The 18074-nt window shown below is 41.4% G+C and overlaps 1 protein-coding gene across 3 annotated transcripts in view; it reads right to left on the bottom strand.

The window, feature by feature from the left end:
* ANK2 (ankyrin 2) overlaps nt 1-18074 on the bottom strand; it is a 648838-nt gene that overhangs the window by 140055 nt on the left and 490709 nt on the right. For all 3 annotated transcript variants that reach the window (XM_077278822.1, XM_077278815.1, XM_077278806.1), the window contains exons 10-15: nt 13136-13234; nt 12625-12822; nt 8950-9048; nt 8653-8751; nt 1859-1957; nt 957-1154 (exon numbers count right to left, since the gene is read on the bottom strand). In XM_077278822.1, coding sequence (XP_077134937.1) covers nt 957-1154; nt 1859-1957; nt 8653-8751; nt 8950-9048; nt 12625-12822; nt 13136-13234 — 792 coding nt within the window. The remainder of the gene's footprint in view (nt 1-956; nt 1155-1858; nt 1958-8652; nt 8752-8949; nt 9049-12624; nt 12823-13135; nt 13235-18074) is intronic.

The raw sequence follows: 18074 nt of genomic DNA on the forward strand, positions 1-18074 counted from the left end.
GAGGTGCCAGAACTGGAGCATTTCATGTGATGCTCCACTTCTGGGGTGGCTGTGAGCTGGTATTTTTAAGCTAGGAAGGGAACAATAGCCAAGGACCTTTCCAGCCTGATAATATCAGCTCTTAGCTGTCTGCTTCACCTTTGCTGGTTACCAAAAATGTGAGGACCCTACGTCAATTTTTTCATTTTTTTTTAGGTTAATAGAAAGCTGTACAATAAGCTACACATGCAGGGAACAAATTACATTTCTGCTGGATATCTATTACCTTAGCACATCTTTAACACATAAAAAAATCTGTAATTTCTTGAATGCATTTTATTCCGGTACGTATCATATGGATGGGCACACGGATTGCACACGGATTGTACACACATACACATGGATGGCCAACAGAAAACCTAACAGAGTGTAAAAACAGATTGCCTCATGAACACTTTTCTTAAGCGGACGTGTGAAGGGGCCTTAGTCTGATCTTTTAAGACCCTAGAAATGTCCTTGCTTGTGCTGCATTGATGGTTAAGAGATGCAGCTGAAAGTTATGGGCAAGCAGCGGACAGTAGCCACAAAGAAAACTTGCACTGAGGTTGGGAGTTAGGAAAAGCTCAACTTCTGCACCAGGGCCCATGACTCTTGAACTACACCCCTATTTGGCAAATTAAAAGACTAACATTACGGTTCAGTTACTTAGAATCAATAATGGGTTCCAAGAGACTGATCAGCAAGGAAGAACACCCCTCATTACATCAAGCCCATATGACTTACTTGATTATGTTGTGGTCAATATAAGAGCCTGTCCACATAAATGTTGTAAGCCTCCAGAAATGACACTTTGATCAGCTCTTCATTCAGAATGTTAGGTATTTAATGGGTAATAGTAATTTGTTGCTTTTAATTATACAATTGTCAATACTAAAACTAGAAATATTATCAATTACTGAATGTAAACCAGCTCTCACCTTGGTTGGCATGGAGTGGGAAGCCCCAGCTTCAATTAGGACTGATGCCACATCCACCTGTCCCTCCCGGGCTGAGATATGCAGTGGGGTATATCCATTTGTGGTGGCAGCGTCTGGATGAGCCATGTGTTGCAGTAACAGCTGGACAATTTCCGTTTTGCCCAGACGAGAGGCAATGTGGAGAGGTGTCTGCTCCTCCTGCACAATAGAATAGTGCCTGTAATACATCTGCATAGATGATAGAGGCGATGCATATGTATGTATGTATGTATGTGTGTGTGTGTGTGTGTGTGTGTGTGTGTGTGTGTGTGTGTGTGTGTGTGTATATATATATATATATATATATATATATATATATATATACACAGTTGTGTGAAAAGTGTTTGCCCCCTTCCTGATTTCCTATTCTTTTACATATTTGTCACGCTTAAATATTTCAGATCACCAAACAAATGTAAATATTAGACAAAGATAACACAAGTAAGCACAAAATGCAGTTTTTAAATGAAGGTCTTTATTATTAAGGGAAGAAGAAATCCAAACCTACAGGGTCCTGTGTGAAGAATATGGAAAGGTCATACATAAAATGAAGGCAATCTATCTTACTACTAGGAAGCTACTGTCACGGACGGGGTCCGTTCTCTACATAAATGATATATGGCACATGAGACTGAGGATAGTTCCAGCATAATGGGACAATATATTACATACAACTCATACTTAGCTTCAGGGTAATATCCAAATAATGCCAATGTTATGGCACGAACGGTATATGGGATGTCATTCATTACCTTGTAGTTTTACAATAAAGAGTAAATTATTTTCTTGTGCGTATCTTATCCTGCAATTTAGTATACGGTATACCACAAATGTGCAGAATATATACACTGTAATGAACCTACCCTAGCTCTGGCATCCACCAGCGCACCATTTCGAAGAAGGCAACGGACCACTTCAACCTGCCCTGCGCGAGCAGCCATATGTAATGCTGTCTCTCCTCGCTGAAATTACATAGATAAAAAATAAACTCATTGATTGATTTCAGTGTTAATCCAGTATCTTTGCTGTAAAGGTAATAATTGTTACTTTCATCAATATCTTCTTCCTGATACGAGGAAGACCACTCAGTAACCAGAGAGCATGTCATCCCTATATGATGACGTCGTGCCATTGGTAATACATTTAGCATTTGATTTCATCACTGTTATAAAGATCTCGGCTTACTAGCAATGCATGTAAGGCTCTATTGAACTTGGTACACAAGCTGGGGTTATACATGGGGGAAACCTCTCAACATACACAATGGGGGATTCATGGCGTGTATGGCAATAACAGAACCTGACATAACTGGCTGTAGAAAACTGATTAATATTGAGTTTATGTGCACACGTTGTGGAAAGGTGTGCGGATTGTTCCGCACTGATTTTGGTAAATCTGCAGGAAATCCGCACTGTGGATTTACTGCGGAATTACAGCGGTTTTTGTGCGGATTTCACCTGCGGTTTTACACCTGCGGATTCCTATATGGAGCAGGTGTAAACTGCTGCGAAATCCACACAAAGAATTGACATGCTGCGGAATAAACAACGCAGCGTTTCGCGCGTTTTTTTCTGCAGCATGTGCACTGTGGATTTTGTTTTCCATAGGTTTACATGGTACTGTAAACTCAGGGAAAACTGCTGCGAATCTGCAGCGGATCCGCAGCAAAATCCGCAGCGTGTGCACATAGCCTTGGGGTTTATGTTCAATAATATCATATAATATAATCTGTGACAAAGATATTCAGGTCCAGGTGTACAAAATTATTATGTATATGGTATATTAAATAGGCGTTAGAGAGGTCATAAATGGCTGTAAATCTCAGAGTTAATGTTATATCTATAGCGTCCCATACACATAGGATAGTTTTCCATTAGACACTTTGCGTGCTTTCTTTTCTGACCTTTTGGGCACCTGTCAGCAGGTTTCTGGTCTCTAAACTAAAGAAAAGACTGTAATGTGATTTGAAGCTGATTAAAATGATCGTTTTTTTTCAAGCAATCCATTTTGTTGTTCTTTCTTGGCCAAATATGATTTTTTTTTTCCAAAGGAAAGAGGAAAATAAGGCAGTGTCAGACTCCTTAAAGGGGATCTGCCACCAACTTTTTGCTTCCCTATATGAGACCAAAATGATGTAGGTGCAGAGACCCTGATTCCATTGATAAATGTCTTGCAGGGTTGGATGCTGTCATTTTGATAAAATCACTGTTTTATCTGCTGCAGATCTACCAGTTCTCTGGATGCTAAGCTCTGTATGATCCCGCCCACAACATTGATTGACAGCTTGATATATACACTGTGCATAGGTAGAAAGCTGCCAATCAACACAGGGGCTGGGGTGGGGTTATAAAGAACTCAAACATGGAGGACTACAGGGCAGCAGGTTTACTAGCCCTTTAGTTATAAATTGCTGCTACTTAAACAGTAATTTTATAAAATTTCCAGGAAACAGCCTAGTAAGTGACATATCGCATGAATCAGGGTCTCTGTCTCTACATGATGCTGCTCTCAGATTTGGAGGCAAAAAAACCTGGTGACAGATTCCCTTTAAAAGATCAATTATATAAAAAAATAATTTCCCCTGTACTGCCTTTCCCCCGCATTTGCCATGAGGGAGAGTGTACCATGACTCCTTGGTACAGAAAGGGCAAGGAGGGAAGCTGTGACTATATAAACATGGCGGAGTTCCTATGTTACCTATATATAGGTGTAACCTTTCACTATAAGGCTAGGGTCACTCCATCCAAGAGAATCAGGTCGATTGTGCTGATCACACTCTAATCAGAGTGTGAGCACAGTGTTATCCAATTCTCTTGAATGCAGATGGGAAAAAAATATTTCCTTCTCCTCTATTCTGTCAGTCTGTGAAAATCTGACTGCACTCAGATGTTATCCGAGTGCAGTCCAATGTTTTCCATGGACTCACTGACTTGCATGTCTGAGTGCAATACGATAATTAGATCGAACTCAGGCATGCTGCAACTGTGCCAGTCCAAGGAAGAAAAAAAACGGACATGTGTACAGCCCCATAGAGTAACATTGGTCCGAGTGCAATCCGATGTTTTGTCGAATCACACATAAAATAACCAAAAATAAGGTCATGTGCACGAGTCCTAATCCTGATAAGGCTGCTAAGTGATACCTACGCAACTGGAAATGTCGGGCTACAACGAGGCTTACCTGCCAGAGTAAAAATGGAAGATTTCAGAATTATTTTGAAAATACATAGTTAGCAATGGGAAAAATTAAAAATAGTTTTTATTGTGGGGATTTTTTACATATAACAGGGGAAAAGGGGAAGATATAATTAACATATATAATGAGTAATACAAATTAACATTAATAACAATGTAAACTGTCACCCCAACTATCTAAGGGGAAGGAAAAACAAGGACAAATGTCAGGATTAAAGAGGGAGGAAGAAAGGGGAGAGAGAGAAAACAAGAGCAAGGAAATGGGAAAAGAGGAGGGAAAGGGGAAAGGAAAGAACAAGGAAAAGAAGAGAGGAAGAAAGGGGAGAAAAAGAGAAAACAAGATCAAGGAAATGGGAAAAGAGGAAGGAAAGGGGAAAGGAAAGAACAAGGGAAAGAAGAGCGGAAGAAAGGGGAGAGAAAGAGAAAACAAGAGAAAGGAAATGGGAAAAGAGGAAGAGGAGGGGAAAGGAAAGAACAAGGAAAAGTAGGGAGGAAGAAAGGGGAGAGAAAGAGAAAACAAGAACAAGGAAATGAGAAAAGAGGAAGGGGATGGGAAAGGAAAGAACAAGGAAAAGTAGGGAGGAAGAAAGGGGAGAGAAAGAGAAAACAAGAACAAGGAAATGGGAAAAGAGGAAGGGGATGGGAAAGGAAAGAACAAGGAAAAGTAGGGAGGAAGAAAGGGGAGAGAAAGAGAAAACAAGATCAAGGAAATGGGAAAAGAGGAAGGAAAGGGGAAAGGAAAGAACAAGGAAAAAAAGAGCGGAAGAAAGGGGAGAGAAAGAGAAAACAAGAGCAAGGAAATGGGAAAAGAGGAAGGGGAGGGGAACGGAAAGAACAAGGAAAAGTAGGGAGGAAGAAAGGGAGAGAAAGAGAAAACAACAAGGAAATGGGAAAAGAGGAAGGAAAGGGAAAAGGAAAGAACAAGGAAAAGAAGGGAGGAAGAAAGGGGAGAGAGAAAGAGAAAACAAGAGCAAGGAAATGGGAAATGAGGAAGGGGAGGGGAAAGGAAAGAACAAGGAAAAGTAGGGAGGAAGAAAGGGGAGAGAAAGAAAACAAGAACAAGGAAATGAGAAAAGAGGAAGGAAAGGGGAAAGGAAAGAACAAGGAAAAGAACAGAGGAAGAAAGGGAAGAGAAAGATAACAAGAACAAGGAAATGGGAAAAGAGGAAGGGGATGGGAAAGGAAAGAACAAGGAAGAGTAGGGAGGAAGAAAGGGGAGAGAAAGAGAAAACAAGAACAAGGAAATGAGAAAAGAGGAAGGAAAGGGGAAAGGAAAGAACAAGGAAAAGAACAGAGGAAGAAAGGGAGAGAAAGAAATAAGAACAAGGAAATGGGAAAAGAGGAAGTAAAGGGGAAAGGAAAGAACAACGAAAAGAACAGAGGAAGAAAGGGGAGAGAAAGAGAAAACAAGATCAAGGAAAGGGGAAAGGAAAGAACAAGGAAAAGTAGGAAGAAAGAAAGGGGAGAGAAAGAGAAAACAAGAACAAGGAAATGGGAAAAGAGGAAGGAAAGGGGAAATAAAAGAACAAGGAAAAGAAGGGAGGAAGAAAGGGGAGAGAAAGAAAACAAGAGCAAGGAAATGGAAAGGGAGGAAGGAAAGGGGAAAGGAAAGAACAAGGAAAAGAAGAGAGGAAGAAAGAGAAGAGAAAGAGAAAACAAGAACAAGGAAATCGGAATGGGGAAGAAAAGGGGAAAGGAAAGAACAAGGAAAGGAAGGGAGGAAGAAAGGGGAGAGAGAGTGAAAACAAGAACAAGGAAAAGGGAGGAAGAAAAATCAAATGGAAAAGAGGGAGGTGGAAAAGAAAAGGAAAAATAGGGGAAAGATTCATCTGAAAAAAAAAACAGTATAAAACATACCTCATATAGAAAGTTTGGAATATGTATGCTACAAAAAAGTGATCATACTGGCGAACAAACAAGTTTTTATCAAGAACAAGGTAATCTGCATTTGAAGGAAAAAGGTTCCAAGAAGACGATCTGATTTCATACTTGGAAAGAGAAGTATTTTTAAGAGCAAATCCTATCTCAAAAGTGTTGTGTTGCCTATTCTGTTTTAAGACAAACTACTGGAACAAATGGCCAAGATGGAACAGATGCCAAACTGAAGCAAAGTGGGAAAGTGCAGAATACAAGACTTTTTCTTTCCTTTGTAAGGTCACAAGCAGCTTTTTAAGGAGATTTTGGACCAGAAAATGATTGGATGATTGGAAACTCTCCAAATCCTCATAAAAATGCAAAACTCCTTAAAAAAACTTGGCATTTCCGCTAAGTTTTTAGTCTGAAAACTAAAAAAAAGACACTGTAAGCACAAGTGTTCAGAAGGACAAATAATGGAACCCAGGTGGACCTTATAATAATCAATGGGGTCCTCTGTTTCCATCCGCATCAGTTATGCAATTGGACATTACTTCCGTTTATGTGTTCCCAAAACTCGAACAGGAACAGAAGAGCGGAATATCCGAACACAAGTGTTTCCATTTCAGCTGACATAAAACACAATGATATTTCCAATTCACCATTGGATATGAGTGGGTCTAACCCCCCACTATACTGTTCAGCCAATAAAGGAGAATGCACAAATGTTACTCAACATTATATTAAGATTTAAAGTAAATGTCCAGTCTGAGAGTAGAAATGAGTCAGCCATTACCTGTGGGTAGTTTGGTTGGGGGGATTACCGCTCCGCACAATGAGCACACGTATTGTAGCAGTGACTCCCGATGAGCTGCACAACCTATCCTCCCCAAGGTCAGCCTACTGCCCTACTTATACCCCATGAGTTACCGCTAGGCTGCTGTATGTAAGCACAGCCCATCACCAGCTCGCCACCACTGACACATGCACAGCTGCTTCCTACAGCAGCAGTAAAAGAATTATTATACACTGCGAGCAACTCAACCAAATGTAAAAATAAAAGGTTTTCAGACAGCAGTCCCATTTATATAGTGAGCGTCAGTAACGGGCAGAGATCTGTCCACAGCGAGCCAATCAGCGGCAGGACCAGTTGATCTTTATTGATAACTTACAAGGGCTGATGCTGAATGTATGTGGGTAAGTGATAGAGGACATGTTTTGGGCCCATTACGGTTTGCACATCGTTAGCAGCACATTGTCCGTTTACACCAGCACATGTGCTGCCGACATCAATTATATTTCAGGTCATTCATTGGCTGATCACTGCCATGATTACACGTGACTGTGATTCAAGAAATCATTCCAACCCTTTTTATCTGATTATTGGCCCATAGTCGGGCGCTTCAGGGCAATCCTGGGGGTCTGCTCTGAAATGGTATTCTCATCTGAAGCATCTGAGGCACGCTGACATGATATCCTGTAAATGGCACACAGGTGAAGTTCCCAAGTCTAGAAACCCAAACTTTTGGAAGAATTGGACCTTTAACCTCAATGTATGGTTATAAAGTAGTGGCCAGGCGCAAGGACTTCACTGAAGAGGTGGCCACACTTGCAGAGGACATCGCCAAAGTAAAAATTGCCTTTGACGGCCTCTTTGAGGAACATGGTATCATGAATTTACAGCATAACCTTTGGGTATGCCACACATACTTCATAGAGGAATACCAGTTTGCTATAAGTCCTGCTATGCTATGAAGACAGAATGTTTCAATGGATTACTGAAAGCACACAAGACAGCAACATGTAACTATCACACATGAGTACACTACTGACTCCTTCAGTGAGTAACAGATGCTGCGAGATTTTTTGGCTTCTGTGAAGATTTAAGACCTTTTATTATATAATCCAATCCGCTATACTATATACTATCTGTTTTCACTGGGATGTTTCTAGGTCACCATTCAACATGACCTGCTTGAAAGGAATCTGTCATCAGCTTTTTGTTCCGCCATATGAGATCAGCATGATGTAGGGGCAGAGACCCTGATTCCAGTGATGTGTCACTTACTGGACATTTTATTGCAGTTTTGATAAAAATCAGTTTTTTCTGCTGGAGATCTATCAGTTCTCTGAATGCTGAGCCCAATATAACCCCGCCCTCACCACTGATTGGCAGCTTTCTGTGCACACTGTTCATAGGCAGAAAGAAGCCAATCAGTGGTGGGGGCGGGATTACACAAAGCTCATGAATATGGAGGACTACATGGCAGCAGGTTTACTAGTCTTCTAGTAATAATCTCCTGCTGATAGAATAGTGATTTTGTTCAACATACAGTCCAGTAGATGACGCATCGCTGGAATCAGGATCTCTGCCTGTACATTACTTGGGTCACAAAGACCTGGTGACGGATTCCCTTTAATCTGGACAAACACACAGATCAAATGAGCACTATTAGCATTTCTCTGCCCACTAGAATAAAGCTAGTGACATGCACATCGACAAGTTAGCCAGTTTTATTGCATACACAAACTGAGTGAAATGATAGAATGACCAAACAGGTTGCATAATGTACAGTAAATCCGGTTATTTTATTTTAAGACATACTCACAATGTTAGTGACATCTGGAGAGGCTCCATTCTGCAGCAGAAGGAGGACTATGTTCAAGTGGCCCATGAAAGCAGCCACATGTATTGGAGTGAGACCAGACTGTGAAACAAACCAACAGGCATTTTACTCCCCTGCACGAGACTAATGGGGCGTCCACAGTTACAAGTCAGCAGATGGCGGAGAGGATAGAGAGAGGCGACACAAGTGGATAGTTTATGGAGGAGGAAACACAGAGACAGGACCAGGGAAAGCAGGAAATGGCTAGATGGATTGGAAAGCTAAGAAAACCTGTTCTACCTCCGTAATAGCCTGGATTGAGGCCCCATATTTCACTAGCAGTTCCATTACTTTGATACGGTTTTTCTTGCAGGCAATGTGCAATGGAGTAAAACCATTCTGTTCAGAGAAACAACTTGTTAGCGAGACTCATGCACAGATCCAAGCCTGCAAATCATGCAACCCATGCAAACGCCCCAACTGCGGTCACACAGGTCGGAGTATCGCAATGAGCACACGCTGACCACACAATGGGGCACACGAATCATAGGACATACACCAAAAATAGGCATCATGGGATTATGAAAGATGTGCACCATTTCTCATCTTCTACCGTGCCATGTAACAAAGATATTAATATACTCAATGACAAATATTTCCATCATCAAGGGAAAATATGAAGAAGATCGTATGTTTCATTATTTATACTCAGTAAAGTCAAATAAATTAAAGAAAATCTGCCACTTAAATGACCTAGCTTTCCATTCAGCAGTTTTGTCCTGAGTGACTTCAGACACGGCTTTTTTTTACCACTTTTGGGCAATTTTGTACAGTGTTTTTCAATCACGTTATTTGATGTGGCCAAGTGTTACTTGCAGGTATATAATGAATTGTTGATTAAATACATTACATACAGACTGGTTTTCATGTCCTTTAGGTTGTTACATTAAACTGTTTTTATAGTTTTTTCCCCCAAATCGCATAATATTAATGGTAATGGTAATGGTCATTTTTCGAAAAAATTTCCTTTGACTCTTCATAGGATGCATGTTTTAAAAAGCTCTATTATAATGCTTGTTAAGACACTTTTGGGAAGTGTGATACATCAGATTGCACTTGGATGTCATCCGAGTGCAGTCCGGTTTACACGGACTCACAGAATGTGGAAGATGAGGAAATTATTGTACGTTCTCCATCTTCTCCGCACCTGTGATAAGATTCTCACATATGAGAGAATCGAATCACATTAAGGAGACACTTGGATCAATCTCTGTCAGAGTTTGATCTGAGTGATATTAGTAAAATCGAGCAGATACTCTCGTATGAGAGAATATAGGCTCATGTGATCCTGGCCTAATTATAAAGGCTGGAGCGCCACCATTAGCCTGTCCAATGACCTAGTGGATGGGACTGAGAGTAAAGTGTCAGTCTTTGCTGACGACACCAAACTATGTAGGATACTAAAATCTGACCTTGATAGTACATTATTGGATAAGATGACTGAATGGGCAAACACTTGGGAAATGAGGTTTTATGTTGATAAATGAAGAGTATTGAACCTAGGACGGAGTAATCCTATTGCTGCATATACATTAAATGGGAGCATACTCAGGACTACAGAACACGGGGACTTGGGTATTCTGGTTACAAGTAAGCTGAGCAGCAGTACTCAATGTCAAGCAGCAGCCGCAAAAGCAAACAAGATTTTAGGGTGTATAAAAAGAGAGATAAAATCCCGTGATCCCAATGTATTGTTACTCCTCTATAAATCACTTGTGAGGCCACATCTAGAATATGGGATCCAGTTTTGAGCTCCACATTTAAAAAAGGATATTCAGAAATTAGAATCAGATCAAAGGCGGGCAACTAGATTATTACACAGGATGGAAGGCCTCTCATATGATGAGAGGTTGGAAAACTTGGCCTTGTTCATCTTAGAATAAGGCTATGTGCACACGTAGCAGATTTTTTGCGTTTTTTTCGTGATTTTTTGCTATAAAAACACTATAAAACCGCGAAAAAAACCGCTCACATTAAGCATCCTATTTAATAGAATGCAATCCGCATTTTTTGTGCACATGCTGCATTGTTTTCCTGAGCGGAATCACATTCCAGTAGAAAACGCAGCATGTTCATTAAATTTGCGGAATCGCGGGGATTCCGCACACCTAGGAATGCATTGATCTGCTTACTTCCCGCATGGGGCTATGCCCACCATAGGGGAAGTAAGCAGATCATTTGCGGATGGTACCCAGGGTGGTGGAGAGGAGACTCTCCTCCACGGACTGGGCACCATATAATTGTTAAAAAAAAAAGAATTAAAATAAAAAATCGTGATATACTCACCTTCTGATGGTCCCGGAGCTTCCCGCCTCTCAGCGGTGCACGTGGCCGCTTCCGTTCCCAGGGATGCTGTGTGTGAAGGACCTGTGATGACGTCGTGGTCACGTGACCGCAATGATGTCGCAGTCACGTGACCGTGACGTCATCACAGGTCCTTCACACACAGCATCTATAGGAACGGAAGCCGCTGAGGAGATACGGGGCCATCAGAAGGTGAGAATAACCATTTTTTTTTTATTTTTTTTAATTATTTTTAACATATTATCTTTTACTATTGATGCTGCATAGGCAGCATCAATAGTAAAAAGTTGGTCACACTTGTCAAACACTATGTTTGACAAGTGTGACCAACCTGTCAATCAGTTTTCCAAGCGATGCTACAGATCGCTTGGAAAACGCTAGCATTCTACAAGCTAATTATGCTTGCAAAAAGCTAGTTTTTAGCGGGAATACACATGCCAATTCCGCATGCGATATACCCACGGCAGGAGTTGCAGAACTGCAGTGGAAATTTCCGCGGCAATTCTGCAACGTGTGCACTTAGCCTAAAGATGCCTCAGAGGGGATCTCATTTAGGTGTATAAATATATGTGTGGCCAGTACAGAGGACTGGCACATGACTTATTCCTTCCAAGGACCATTCTAAGGACCAGGGGGCACTCATTACGTATGGAGGAAAGGTGATTCCAGCCGCTAAACAAGAAAGGGTTCTTTACAGTTAGAGCAGTCAAACTGTGGAATGCCGACCACAAGAGGTAGTAATGGCAGACACTATAAGGCTATGTGCACACATTGCGGATTGGTGTGCGGATTTTTCTGCACTGTTTTTGCAAAATCCGCAGGTAAACCGCACTGTGGATTTACTGCAGTTTTTGTGCGGATTCCACCTGCGGTTAGCAGGTGTAAACCGCTGAGGAATCCGCACAAAGAATTGACATGCTGCGGAAAAAACACCGCTGCGTTTCCGCACGTTTTTTTCCGCAGCATGTGCACTGCGGATTTTGTTTCCATACATTTACATGGTACTGTACAACGCATGGAAAACAGCTGCGAATCCGCAGCGACCAATCTGCTGCGGATCCGCAGCAAAATCCGCAACGTGTGCACATAGCCTAACAGTTTTTAAAAAAGGGCTGGACGATTTCCTCAAAACACATAACATTGTTGGTTATAGTTAATTTAGTGACAAAATGAACCATTGATGGAGAAAGGTTAAACTTGATGGACCTAGGTCTTTTTTCAACCTGTGTAACTATAACTCCTGTACAGAAGTGAATGGGAGCTTACATAGAAGCCAATTAGCTGTCACTTAGTAGAGGACACTGCTGAGTATTTATTCCACTAGTCAGTTGCCAATTAGTTTTCATGATTTGGAAAGTGCTGTGGAATTTGTTGGCACTACAGAAATAAAATTGTTATTTTATTATAATGAGCAGCAAATTTGACAACATTACACAGATTAAATTTACAAGAGCATTTTGGTGACAGATGTTCTTTAATAAATTGGTTCAAGGACGCGGATATCAAGAATTAAAAAAATAAAAATCCATGTCTCTATAACTTTAGTATATACTGGAATATTTGATGTAAACTTTATTTTATTTGCTGTAGAACAAAGTAATGAGATCTCACCAGGGCGCGGGCATTAGGGTTTGCCCTCTTGTCGAGAAGAAGCTTGGTTACTCTGTAATGTCCACAATGGGCTGCAACATGTAACGCTGTCAGGTAGTCCAGGGTGACATCGTCTACGGGTGCCTTGTGTTGGAGCAGGTGCTTCACACATTCCACGTGGTCTCCTTGGGCGGCCATGTGAAGTGGAGACAGTCCATTCTACAGCAAGACAACAAATTGTGTAAGAATAGCCCTCCATGCCAAGGAAAACCCTCAAGCTTACAGTTACACCAACCTAGGAATTCTTTATGACAAGCTATACTGTGATCCTACAAATATTAGGTTTCTACCAAGAGACTTTACCAGCCAACATCCCTGCGCTGTTCCTTATCACAGCAACATACCCGAAATGGGTAATAAGCCCAAAAACTAAGGCGTTCCACTTGCATAATTAAGCCGATTCTCTCGGAGGACAGAAGCTACAGCCGTCTGCTCCTGCCCTGATAGTCAGACATACTAAATAGTCACTTGCCTTGGTCCTTGCAAGCAGTGGTGCTCCTCTCTCTAGAAGCAGCTCAACCGCCGTGTCATGTCCGCTCCGGGCTGCACAGTGTAGCGGTGTAAGTCCGTCCTGCGACAAACAACAAGCCCCAACCCTTTAGGCATTTAATAATAAATATCAACATACTTAGCATTTTAAAAACAATAGCTATAATGTACATAATTTGCAAAAAAAAAAAAGCTATTTCATTTTTATATCAGCTGCCATATTAGCTAGGAGGTCCTGTTTCACCATTTGGAGATTGGCGGACTGCAGCCAAGGTACAAGCCCCTGGGAAAAGGTATGCAAATAACCCCAGCCAAGAGGAAGAAAGCTCTTTATCGCCACCTATTGGACGTACATTAGCTACCTATTCTTTCTTCCTTCTGGAGAAGAGCTAATTTGCATATATTGGAACTACAAACTCTATGGTGATTCAATACCTTCAACTATATTTTATAGGTTTAAAAGTAATGTTCCCTGTACACTCAACAATCTGAGATGTCAATTGGATGCCAATCATCTAAGAACAAGCTGTTATTGCTCATCATTTCACAGTCTGGAACACTATATTGTGTATAAGATGTAGTTTTCAGTAGCAATTTAGTTATCCAGTAATATAATCCTATCATCTTGCAGAACAGGGAAATCAGGATGCTAAGCAGGACCAGATAAGATACATAATGCTTTAGATTTCCTTTCGATGTTCGCTAATATCTTAATTGACTCCTTAGCTACTGACTTTTATACCGTATCCACAGAAATCACAATATAAGTGTGACATCCATATCCGACCTTTCTACTTATGCAGCGGCGGACGACACAAGGCGATACTGCTACAGGTGGAAGGGTCCCTGCAGTATATTGTACACTGGGAAGCTTATGGATCAGAGGAAAAATCTTGGGTTTTGGCTAGTAACATCAATGCTGACAACCATCAGTGATTTACTAATAAGCCTGGTCTTAAGGGTCCGGAGGTCCTTCTTAGAAGAGGGAGGGATTACTGTAACATCCATAGCTGAACTAGCTCTTTCTACTTCTGCCGCTAGGTGGTGGTGCACTTTCATTGCAGATGATGTGTGGCGGCACTGGAGCAGTTCCGTTTATAGTCCTTGTGGAGCTGGCCAGGAAGGGACCTTGTGGGTTAGTTAATCCCTGGACATTGTTGTTTTATTAGCTCCTTGCTGAGAGCTTTGGTTGGGGTTTACACACTATTTTAGTCCCTGTTTCCAGCTGGCAGTTATACAGTAGATGATACTTGCTCTGGTTCTCTCCTGTTGCACTATTCTGACTGAGCCTGTTTATTCCATCCTTGACTTTGGAGATTGCGGTCATGTAGGGAGCAGTGATGGGAAGGAATACTAATACAATGTAGAATTTCAAAACACATTTAGTTGACCATGACTGAAAAGCTAGAGTTGCCCGGCCCGATGACAAACACAAGGTACAGTGCCTTGCGAAAGTATTTGACCCCCTGGAACTTTTCAACCTTTTCCCACATATCATGCTTCAAACATAAAGATACCAAATGTAAATTTTTGGTGAAGAATCAACAACAAGTGGAACACAATTGTGACATTGAACGAAATTTATTGGTTATTTTAAATTTTTGTGGAAATTCAAAAACTGAAAAGTGTGGCGTGCAATATTATTTGGCCCCTTTAACTTAATACTTTGTTGCGCCATCTTTTGCTACGATTACAGCTGCACGTCGCTTGGGGTATGTCTCTATCAGTTTTGTACATCGAGAGACTGAAATTCTTGCCCATTCTTCCTTGACAAACAGCTCGAGCTCAGTGAGGTTTGATGGAGATCGTTTGTGAACAGCAGTTTTCAGCTCTTTCCACAGATTCTCGATTGGATTGAGGTCTGGACTTTGACTTGGCCATTCTAACACCTGGATACGTTTATTTGTGAACCATTCCATTGTAGATTTTGCTTTATGTTTGGGATCATTGTCTTGTTGGAAGACAAATCTCTGTCCCAGTCTCAGGTCTTTTGCAGACTCCAACAGGTTTTCTTCAAGAATGGTCCTGTATTTGGCTCCATCCATCTTCCCATCAATGTTAACCATCTTCCCTGTCCCTGCTGGAGAAAAGCAGGACCAAACCATAATGCTGCCACCACCATGTTTGACAGTGGGGATGGTGTGTTCAGGGTGATGAGCGGTGTTGCCTTTACGCCAAACATATCGCTTGGCATTGTTGCCAAAAAGTTTGATTTTGGCTTCATCTGACCAGAGCACCTTCTTCCACATTTTTGGTGTGTCTCCCAGGTGGCTTGTTGCAAACTTTAAACGACACTTTTTATGGATATCTTTGAGAAATGGCTTTCTCCTTGCCACTCTTCCATAAAGGCCAGATTTGTGCAGTGTATGACTGATTGTTGTACTATGGACAGACTGTCCCACCTCAGCTGTAGATCTCTGCGGTTCATCCAGAGTGATCATGGGCCTCTTGGCTGCATCTCTGATCAGTCTTCTCCTTGTTTGAGATGAAAGTTTAGAGAGACAGCTGGGTCTTGGTAGATTTGCAGAGGTATGATACTCCTTCCATTTCAACATGATCGCTTGCACAGTGCTCCTTGGGATGTTTAAAGTTTTGGAAATAATGTTGTATCCAAATCCAGCTTTAAACTTCTCCACAACAGTATCACAGACCTCTCTGTTGTGTTCCTTGGTCTTCATGATGCTCTCTGTGCTTCAAACAGAACCCTGAGACTATCACAGAGCAGGTGCATTTATACGGAGACTTGATTACACACAGGTGGATTATATTTATCATTATTAGGCATTTAGGACAACATTGGATCATTCAGAGATCCACAATGATCTTCTGGAGTGAGTTTGCTGCACTGAAAGGAAAGGGGCCGAATAATATTGCACGCCCTAATTTTCAGTTTTTGAATTTCCACAAAAATTTAAAATAACCAATAAATTTGGTTCAACTTCACAATTGTGTTCCACTTGTTGTTGATTCTTCACCAAAAATGTACATTTGTTATCTTTATGTTTGAAGCATGATATGGGGGAAAAGGTTGAAAAGTTCCAGGGGGCTGAATACTTTCGCAAGGCACTCTATGTGGGGCAACCATCAAAGTATAAAAAGTGATTTAAAAAGTGCGCTAAATATTGGGACGTTTTGCCTGAGACAAACATGTTAGTGACACAATGTACATCACTAACATGACATTACTAGCAGTTAAAAGCAATAAAGTTTGTGACAGGTTCCCTTTAAATTAATCTAGCAATAAAAAGTACTATGGCACTTAGGGTACCGTCACAGTGACATTTTCATCGCTACGACGGCACGATTCGTGACGTTGCAGCGTTGTATGATTATCGCTCCAGCGTCGTAGACTGCGGTCTCACGTTGCAATACACGGCGCTGGAGCGATAATTTCATGACGTATTTGCGATGTAGAAGCCGTTGGTTACTGTGCGCACATCGTATACAACCTGTGTCACACGATGCAATCATGCCGCCACAGCGGGACACTAGACGACGAAAGAAAGTTTCAAACGATGTGCTACGACGTACGATTCTCAGCGGGGTTCTGGATCGCAGTAGCGTGTCAGACACAACGATATCGTAACGATATCGCTAGAACGTCACGATTCGTGCCGTCGTAGCGATGAAAATTTCACTGTGTGACGGTACCCTTAGAGGAATCTATCACCAGGTTTTTGACACCTAATCTGAGAGCAGCACAATGTAGAGAACAGGGATACTGATTCCAGAGAAGTGTCCATTTCTAGGCTTCCTGCTGTAGTTTTGATAAAATGACTGTTTTATCAGACCATGTCTAGAGGACTAGTAAAGGTGTTGCCATTTAGTCCTCTATATTTACGAGATCTACATATCCGAACACCACAGATTTTCAGCTTTCTGCCTATGCAGTGTACACAGGAAGCTGTCAATCAGTGGCATATACAGAGCTCAGAATTCAGAGAACTGATAGCTCTGCATCAAATATAGCTGTGATTTTATCAAAACTGCAGCAAACAGTCCAGTAAATGATACCTAACTGTAATCAGGGTCTCTTCCCCTACATCAAGCTGCTCCCAGATGGGTTAGCAAAAGTCTGGTGACAGATTCCTTTTAAAGGGGTTCCCCAATACCAAAGGTGTGTAAAATACTAAATATCCATCTGTTAAATGTTATAATCTAACCACTTTTCTAATATTCTTCATTAAATATTCCCCACCATTCCTTCTATTCTAACTTTCTGTGGGCTTGCTTTTTGTGTTTTTCATTTTTTACTTCCAATAATGTTTAATAATTTGAGTGTTAAGAAATAGATATCACCACCCAGACATGGGACTTCATCAATGACATCTGTTTCAGAGACTGGGCCGGTCGCTGCTTTCCCTGCTTGCCGCATTCTCTACTTTTCAATGTGCACTGACAATGCGCTCTCTTGCCAGCTCGTCACTGCTCTTTAGATCTGGCAAGGGAGAGCAATGTCAGTGTGCATGCAACGGGAAATAGCATACTGAGCATGCATCGAAGCTGACAAATTCACAAGCAGCGCATGCTCAGCAGAGCAGGGTCTAGCCAGCCCCTGAATCAGCTGACACGCCTGACGCTTCGTTTCAGGTGGGGGGACAGCAGCTGCACCAGCGATCACAGCCCTGATCCCCTGAAGACATCCCGTTTGAGAATCTCCAGTGGATGCGGTGACACTCAAACAAACTGCCATCAGAAGAATAAAAAAAAAGAAAAAACAGACAAGAAGTTAGAGTACATACGGAATGGTAGATAATATAATTTAAGTACCGTATATTAGAAAAGTGGTTAGAGTATAGCTATATAGACATTAAGTATGAAAGTCACCTTTGGTCTCGGACCACCCCTTTAACAATTCTACATAATTAAATTAGAAGAACAGATCCAGACTTAAAAATAAATTATTTAAAGATTCCTTATTT

Source organism: Ranitomeya variabilis, chromosome 1, assembly GCF_051348905.1.
Source record: "Ranitomeya variabilis isolate aRanVar5 chromosome 1, aRanVar5.hap1, whole genome shotgun sequence".
Classification (NCBI taxonomy): Eukaryota; Metazoa; Chordata; class Amphibia; order Anura; family Dendrobatidae; genus Ranitomeya; species Ranitomeya variabilis.